Consider the following 8,909-nt stretch of genomic DNA (forward strand, 5'->3'; position numbering starts at 1 on the left):
AACAGTGTTTCTCAAGCGTGGCAACTTTAAAATATGTGGACTCCCACCTACCCATTAGGTGACTGAAAAAAGATTCATGTAATAAACACGTGTGTGTGTGTGTGTGTGTGTGTGTGTGTGTCTGTGTGTGTGTGTGTGTGTGTGAGAGAGAGAGAGAGAGAGAGAGAGAGAGAGAGAGTCAGGATATGTGCAAATAGCTATGGCTGCGTGTTGGCGTCTGTATGGAGCAAAGCTTCCAACACGCGTTGAGAGGTTTCACAAGATGAACATTCCACAATGTTACAAAACAGGACTTCGCAAATCCTGTTTGGCAAGGTGCGAAGAGAGGAGGGAGAAGACGAGCAATTTGTGCCCCCTCCCTCAAAAAAATGGGGCTAACTTTGAAATGGAGAACCACCACCACCACCTCCTCCAGAAGGACTGGGCTATAGCGTCCCATTCCGAATCCCAGGCAGCATGGCTTACTACCCCATGAGGACTAGCAACTCAAGGAATGGATCAAACCCCAGTAATCCGATTTGAGGGGACTATTAATGCGGAGAGGAATTGAATTGAACGGGCTTCCTTGAGATGTCTGTCCTTCTCCGTCCATTAACTCCCAAAGAAGGAGGATGGATACTTTGAGGAAGGAAGGAAGGAAGGAGGGAGGGAGGGAGGGAGGGAGGGAGGGAGGGATGGGGAAGGAAGGAAGGAAGGATACTAGCAATAAGAACATACAATTTTGCAAACATACTCCAGCGATGTAAGTACAATAATTCATCTTAATTTTGAGTTGAAAGCTTCCAAGGATGGATGGATGGATAAATGGATGGATAGATGGAAGGGAGGATGGAAGGAAGGGAGGGAGGGAGGGAGGGAGGGAGGGAGGAAGGAAGGGAGGAAGGAAGGATACTAGCAATAAGAACATACAATTTTGCAAACATATTCCAGCGATGTAAGTACAATAATTCATCTTAATTTTGAGTTGAAAGCCTGCAAGGAAGGATGGATGGATGGATGGATGGATGGATGGATGGATGGATGGATGGATGGGTGGGTGGGTGGGTGGGTGGGTGGGTGGATGGATGGATGGATGGATGGTTGGATGAAAGGAAGGAAGGAAGGAAGGAAGGAAGGAAGGAAGGAAGGAAGGAAGGATGGAAGGATGGATGGATTGATTTAAACTTCGCAGGACCTCCTTTCCCGAAAATCTAGAGGTCCGCAGGAGGAAAAGATGCGGACCCTACAGAGAGCCGCCCTTTCCATCCAGCCCAGCCGTCCTGGGAGGAGACTGAAAGGCAAGAGACGCTCGGTGGCTTGTCCCCCCTCGGCTGCCGTAGCCAGAGCAAACACGTGGCCGAGGGAGCGGAGAGGAGGCGCTACAATGTAACCGATGGGCGAAGCGCTCGGATACAATGTAACTGACTTCCGGCTCTTTGCTCTCGCTCTGGCGGTTGCTGCAGACAAGGAGCATGGAGCGAATGGGACGCTCCGGTAAGAGGCAGGGTTTTATAGGAAGGGAAGCGAGGCAAGGGACAGGAACCGATCTTTAGCTCGGCAGTTAGAAGATTTGGGGACTGACTGACCCTCCTCCTCTCGGCCCGGATTTGGGTGCATTCTCACGAACTAGCCTGCTACTGCATCAGAACTATGCAGCCCCTGTGAATGAACTTAGCTGATGGTTGCCCGAGTGAGGTAGCTTCCATTGAATCAGAATCACAATAGAGCTGGAAGGGACCTTGGAGGTCATCTAGTCCAACCCCCTGCTCAAGCAGGAGATCCTAGACCCTTTCAGGCAAATGACTGTCCAGTCTCTTCTTTAAAAGCCTCCAGTGATGGAGCGCTTACAACGTCTGAAGATCTCGGTGAAGTTGTTGCACCGGTTAATTGTTCTCACTGCCAGGAAGTTTCTCCTTAATTCCAAGTTGCTTCTCTCTTTAATTTCCATCCATTGTTTCTTGCCTTCGGGTACTTCGGGAAACAAGTTGGCTCCCCTCTTCTTTGTGGCAGCCCCTCAAATACTCACATTCAGTGTGTTTTCCAACCTTGGCAACTGGCAAACATCTGAACTTCAACTTTCAGAATCCCCCAGCCAGCAGGGGGACAGAAGAAGACAACGGCCTGTGGAATTCTGGGAGTTGAAGTCCGCTCGGTTTCAAGGGGCCAGAGTTGAGAAACACAGCATTCATTGACTCCTTCATCCTTCATCCTTTACTAAATTGTTGCCTTCCTAATAGAGTGGGATTATATGTCCCATCATCCCCAGCCACGGAAGAAAATGCTTTGCGTTCCAGAGAGAAAAAAACAATTTAAAAAAATATTTTTTGTTGAAAATTTAACAAGCTTTTACAAATATTTCCCTCCCCTTCACCACCCTCCCTTCCCAGACCCACCCACCCCCCGACTTCCCAGAGCAAATACAGGGTATAAATCTTTAACAATCATATTCTAAAGTGAACTAAAAAAAAAACTTTAACATCATCCTCACTTCTACTTTAACTCCCCTTTTGTTAAGCTAACTCTAAACAAGTTATGTCATTCCTTGCTTCTTCAGTCAAAAGCTATCTGGAGTTTCTTAGTCCCATATTTATTTTGAATATAATCAATCAATTTTCTCCATTCCAGCTTATATTTCTCATCTGAATAGTCCTTAAGATATGCTGATATTTTAGCCATCTCTGATAAGTTTGTTACTTTTAACGTCCATTCTTGAATAGTAGGCAAATCTTCCTTCTTCCAGTATTGCGCCACCAACAGTCTTGCTGCCGTTGTTAGGTTCAAAATCAGATTAGCCTCTATGACAGTACAATCAGTAGTTATACCTAACAAGAATAACTGAGAGGTAAACTTTATCCTCTTTTTAAAAATATTTTGCATAATCCATCATATTTTTATCCAAAATGCAAAAAATAATAATAATTTTTAAAGTGTGATAGGAGCAAAGTGATAATGAATGATAACCAAGCATGCAATTTAAAGCTAACCCCCAACTGGATTTGAAAAACGCAGGGGTAATTTTGGTCCCTTTTCTTCTTCTTCCCCTCATGAGGAGTTTCCAAATGGGACATCCGAAACAAAATTTGGGATTACATGGAAGCCAATAACCTGGCTGATTTCCCAAGACCGGTCCACCATCGGATTCCTAATTTCAAGGTATTTCTCTTGACAACTTGAAGAGGCATAACAAGAGCACATAAACATATCTTTACCCACCTCGGAAAGATGGAAGGCTGAGTCGATCTTGAACCGGTCAGGATCGAACTCCTGTCAGTGCGTAGGGAGTTAGCCTGCAGTACTCCTTTCTAACCACTGCACCACCAGGGCGCTGTGACTCAGTTTTTTTTTCCTGGCTGGGGAATTCTGGGAGTTGAAGTCCACACCTGTTCAAGATCTGAAGGTTGAGAAACAGTAGCCTAGATAAATAAGTAGAAGGAAGACAGTATCCATAGTTGAATGAATCCTTCACTGATGTGAGCTGTCTTACCCCACAGGGAGCTTCTCTCGCCTGTGTGAGGATTTCAGATTTGGGGGAATTCCGGAGTGCCAGGATAGTCAAAGCCAACCCTGATTCTCCCCAGAAGGACATCCGCTTTTTAATTCTGGAAGTGAGTAGCTCCATGTTTTGCCTTGCAGGGATCTTTCCAAATGGGTGTGTCCATCAAAAGCTGGGAGGGGTTTGATCAAGCCAGGGAGGTGAAGGTGGATCCAGACAAACCTCTGGAGGGGATCCGTCTGTCCATGCTGCAGGTAAACACGTTTCCATTGCTCAAGAAAAGCAGATCGGAGATCATCTTCTCTACCTTCTGCAGCACTAATCGTTCCAAATATGTCGTCTACTTAGCCATTGCAACCACCGCCCACAAGGAATATTCTCCTTTTCTGTAACTTTCACTTGCTCCGTTCTTGTGGTCTTCAAAATTGTCCTCGCCATCTCGTTTAATGACTTCCATGTAAATGTGTTTTATTTTCCGTTTTCATTTTCGTACAGTCACACATATACTGTGCAGAACCGGGGCCATATAACATTAAACAATAAACACAGCCCTCCCTCTTGTCAACAATACCCCCCAAAATAGAAACCCAATGTACCTCTTCGACCCTCCATACACCCTTTCTTTCGCCCCCCTCCAACTTTCCATCTTCCCTCCGTCATTCCCCTCTACCCTACTTCCCCTCCCCCTCTACCACTCCTCTCTCCCAGTACACTCCCTCCCTTCCTTCTCACCCTCCCTCCCATCCTCTCTCCTGCCCTCTCTACCCATCTTTCTTCTATCCCTCTACTCCTCCCTTCGGTGTATTTCTACTATCTATTAATATATTCCTTTTTGACTTGTCTTATCATTTCCCTACTTCGTCTTGAATCTTAAGTGGGGGAGCTTTACTCAGGGTTGAACTGCAAGGTCCTGTGTGTTGACCTTAGTTGGTTCTTTTCTGGATAATGTTTTTATTTTCCATTTTTTTTCATTTTCATACACTCACATATATACTGTGCATAGCCGGGGCCATACAACATTAAACAATAATCACAGCAATTCCTCTTGTCAACAATACCCCCCCAAAATAGCAACCCAATATACCTCTTCCACTCTCCATACACCTCTTTCTTCCACCCCCCTCCAACTTTCTATCTTCCCTCCATCATCCCCCTCTACCCTACTTCCCCTCCCCCTCTACCACTCCTCTCTCCCAATCCACTCCCTCCCTTCCTTCTCACCTTAGCAATAGCAATAGCAGTTAGACTTATATACCGCTTCATAGGGCTTTCAGCCCTCTCTAAGCGGTTTACAGAGTCAGCATATCGCCCCCAACAACAATCCAGGTCCTCATTTTACCCACCTCGGAAGGATGGAAGGCTGAGTCAACCCTGAGCCGGTGAGATTTGAACCGCTGAACTGCTGAACTAGCAGTCAGCTGAAGTGGCCTGCAGTACTGCACTCTACCCACTGTGCCACCCCGGCTCTACCTTCCCTCCCACCCTCTCTACCCATCCCTCTCTACCCATCTTTCTTCTATCCCACTCCTCCTCCCCTTGGTGTATTTCCACTATCTGTCAATGTACTCAACTTGTCCTATTTTTACAGAGGAATTAAAGAGAAACAGCTTGGTTGCTTTCTTGCAGACATTTAATTACCTAACTAGACATCATCATCAGTGTTAGGACTAGGGATGTTATCTAGCTGGGCAATGAAACACCTGTAAGAAAACAAGGAAGCAATCAAGTTCAGAGAACAACCCACGGGGTATAATTGGAGGGCTGGTCCATTGACTTGTTTCCTTTTCTTGCAGGGCAGGAAAACCCTCCTGGTGCCCACCCCACGTTTGCGTACCGGGCTGTTCAACAGAATTGTGCCTCCTCCGGGGGCCACAAAGGAGACCCTAAGAAATTGTGCCACCTCCCGAGTAAGTATCAGAAGCCAGTGAGGCGGGATTGCGTGGTGTTATTAGTCTACTTCAACACGGCACTCTGCTGCCCTCTTGTGTTGAAATGACAAATCAAGCATTTTTATTGAAGCCTTTGACCAGCCCTTAGAATAAAAATGTAAAAAAAAAGATAGTTTGGCTGAATTCGCTCTTAGGAAAGGGAGGGGAAAAAATAGGACAATAAAATGACATATCTAATGTCATAGAGCCGAGGTGGCGCAGTGGTTAGGGTGCAGTACTGCAGGCCACTTCAGCTGACTGTGATCTGCAGTTCAGCGGTTCAAATCCCACCGGCTCAGGGTCGACTCAGCCTTCCATCCTTCCGAGGTGGGTGAAATGAGGACCCAGACTGTGGGGGCTTTATGCTGACTCTGTAAACCGCTTAGAGAGGGCTGAAAGCCCTATGAAGCGGTATATAAGTCTAATTAATAAATAAATCTAATTAATAAAATTAAACATTTTGCCCAGTTGTATAATTTGGCGAAGGTATTTGGGCACCTGGCATGTGAGTATGGAGCTGGCATCCCTTAAAAAAACAACGGTGGTAAAATTTATGAGTCTGACCCTCAAATTTCGAGATGTTTGAGGAGATCAGAGCACCTCTTGGAGCATCATTAAAGGACAATGTAGGAGGACATCTACTTCCCTGGATCCAGAAGGGCAAAGTCCCTTGAAATCTTCCCACTAGTAGAACTGATGGGAGGACATCACAGCAGCTCCTGGAAGAGGCCAATCTCTATTTGCTTAGGGTGAGATAGTACTGATACCCTCCAGCAGAAGGTCGGTGTGGAAATGACAACCTAGATCGATGTTCTGCCCTAATCTTAATTGTACCCAAAAATCAACCTGGAAAATTGGAGCATCTTAGTTGCTAACAGATGTTATGATGTGAGGTCCAGCAATGATTCCTACTTACTTGAAGGCATGAATTGTTCATGTCCACGTAGAGCAGGGGTGTTCAACCTTAGAGAGCCGAGGTGGCGCAGTGGTTAGGGTGCAGTACTGCAGGCCACTTCAGCTGACTGTTATCTGCAGTTCAGCGGTTCAAATCTCACCGGCTCAAAGGTTGACTCAGCCTTCCATCCTTCCGAGGTGGGTGAAATGAGGACTCTGACTGTGGGGGCGATATGCTGACTCTGTAAACCGCTTAGAGAGGGCTGAAAGCCCTATGAAGCGGTATATAAGTCTAACTGCTATTGCTACTTAGCGACGTTAAGACCTGTTGGACCTCAACTCCCAGAATTCCCCAGTCAGCAGGAAATTCTGGGAGGAGAAGCCCACTGGTCTTAATGTTGCTAAGGCTGGACAGCCATGGTGTTGACATAGAAAGGGGAGATTTCAGAAGTGCTTTCCTTCTCTTGATTATCATGTCTGTTCTTTGTTCTCTCTCTCTCTCTTTTCTAGGGTGTTAGAGATTATAGTGTCCCCGTAGGGTTAGATGCAAAAGTCCACGTGGATCTGATTGTGGTGGGATCTGTGGCTGTTTCTGAGAAAGGTTAGTGGGTCTCCAACTTGGGGCTTCTAATTTCCATGCAGTCTTCGTTTCTCCGTCTTACTCCTTGCTAACATTTCAGCTTTTCCCTGCAAAATGATGAGCTACAGATCCCCGAAGGACAATTTCAGAGGGGATTTGATGAGATATTTGCATGTCGGGAGGACTTCAAACCAGCTTGGGGGAAAGAGAAGGGGGGCCTCTTCTTCCTTTCGGCCCAGCTGTGACTCAGTCTTTGAATTCCTGATTCAGACAGATACTCCTTTTTCTTACTGTAGGATGGAGGATTGGGAAAGGAGAAGGCTTCGCGGACATGGAATATGCCATGATGGTTTCTATGGGGGCAGTAGGGGAGAGGACAGCCGTCATCACAGCAGTTCATGATTGTCAGGTAAGGAAGCTAAAAAAACCTTTGTGTTCTGACTTAGGCTTCCCAAGGACATGAAGCAGATTCCTGGTCCCGACAAACCCCCTTTTATTAAACGAATGTAAATTCCTCTCATTCACATTCAGCAAAGGCCTGGCAAACAGTCTTTCAAAGGAGTAACTATGACTACAGACCTTATCTATCTTGGAAAGCTGCCATGATGTAAATATTTCCCAAATGAGGTGCTGTGCAAGGAAAGGCTGGGCACAGAGTCTCTGAGATTCACGGACAGATCTTCACACTCCTGAAACTAAACTAATGAATGAATTGTTTCCTGCAAAATCCCACTCCCCTTTCACTCCTCTTTTGTTTCCTATGGGAGGGGACAATCACCTTCTACCTGTGACTTTACTCCCAAGTCGACCCTGATTTCTGAGCTGTTCTTTTCTTCTGGCAGCTCTGCGCATGCGCACACCGGGAACAGCCTCCAGCTGTTCCTCTGCCTCACTGCTTCTAGCTCTGAAGGCAACTGAGAACTGCCAGACGGCCCTGGCCCCCTCTCTGCCTCTGACGCAGAGCCCTCATCAGAGCCTTCCCCAGCCTCCAGGACTGGCCCATGTTCCTCACCAACCTCCTTATTGTTCAACTGTGCTGCCAGCTCTGCTGGCTGCTGGCAAGCCCCAACGCTTTGTGATGAGGGAGAGCGATTTCAGACAAAGCTTCCCTACCTTAGAAACTTTGGTGTGTGGAATTCTGGGAGTTGAAGTCTTCCCTTCTTAAAGCTGGTGAGGTTGAGGAACACTGTGTCAACTCTGAAGCTGCCTATCCGGGGCTTATCTTGGAGGCTTCAGTGTTGGTACAATTGTGCTGAGGAATAGGGAGCGGGGGAATAGAGATAGCTGGGGGCTTTGTAGCCAAAACAAAATAGTTCCTCTTGAGAATCAAGGGCGTTTCCCCCAGGTGGCTGGAAAGAGGAGGAGTGAAGTTTCCAGGCAACCGGATTCGACCATGTGACTGATTGTTTGGGAAAGGAGGTGGGGGAAACATTACTTTTAATTAGGTGAAAATCGCGGGAACCTTTAGAGTTGGTTTTCACCAGCGTGTGCCAATATTATATATCCAATAAATCTGTTCTTCTTTCTTGCCTTGGAGTTCGGTTTGCGACGGGTGTATTACTTGGAACCCTAACACACTGATCTAAGATAAACATTTCTCATTAAAAGATGAGGTGATCCAGCTCACTTTCATCAGTGACAAAGAACAGCCCTCTTCTCGATGGCTTCCAGAATATCACCAACACACTAATTTTATGTAATCTAAAGAGTAATCTGAGATCAGGATTCCATTATCAGCTGCACTAGCTCTAGTAAAGGCCTGGTGTTCATTTAAGTAGAACATCCAACATGATTCGTCTCAGAAGGTCCCATGTTCTTGTTTGCCATGCTGGAGAACTTTCTTTTAATTAAAGTAAATCATTCCGAGCAATGTGGACTCCAGTCTGGTTCTGTCTCTAAAACAGCTTCATCTGCTGTCCAGATTCCTGGGTCCACACTTCTGGTGCTGATCCTTAGGATCTCAAATCAGCCTTCCCCAACTTGGACACTTTCTCAGGGTTGACGCATGAAAATCAACTTCCAGAGTTTTGGAAAT

General features: G+C 46.3%; 1 protein-coding gene across 5 annotated transcripts in view; it reads left to right on the plus strand.

The window, feature by feature from the left end:
• The first annotated feature begins 1,352 nt into the window (after nt 1–1,352).
• Nucleotides 1,353–8,909, plus strand: part of MTHFSD (methenyltetrahydrofolate synthetase domain containing) — a 12,210-nt gene continuing 4,653 nt past the window's right edge. The window contains exons 1-6 of one of the 5 annotated variants that reach the window (XM_032238412.1): nt 1,353–1,473; nt 3,029–3,132; nt 3,471–3,584; nt 5,266–5,379; nt 6,805–6,895; nt 7,171–7,283. In XM_032238412.1, the coding sequence (XP_032094303.1) occupies nt 1,452–1,473; nt 3,029–3,132; nt 3,471–3,584; nt 5,266–5,379; nt 6,805–6,895; nt 7,171–7,283 (558 nt within the window). In that variant the 5' untranslated portion in view covers nt 1,353–1,451. Of the gene's footprint in view, nt 1,474–3,028; nt 3,133–3,470; nt 3,585–3,612; nt 3,727–5,265; nt 5,380–6,804; nt 6,896–7,170; nt 7,284–8,909 lie in introns of all 5 variants that reach the window. The other 4 variants (XM_032238411.1, XM_032238413.1, XM_032238414.1 and 1 more) reach the window with 4 other exon arrangements.

The sequence above is a fragment of the Thamnophis elegans genome, unplaced genomic scaffold (assembly GCF_009769535.1).
Source record: "Thamnophis elegans isolate rThaEle1 unplaced genomic scaffold, rThaEle1.pri scaffold_163_arrow_ctg1, whole genome shotgun sequence".
Taxonomy (NCBI): domain Eukaryota; kingdom Metazoa; phylum Chordata; class Lepidosauria; order Squamata; family Colubridae; genus Thamnophis; species Thamnophis elegans.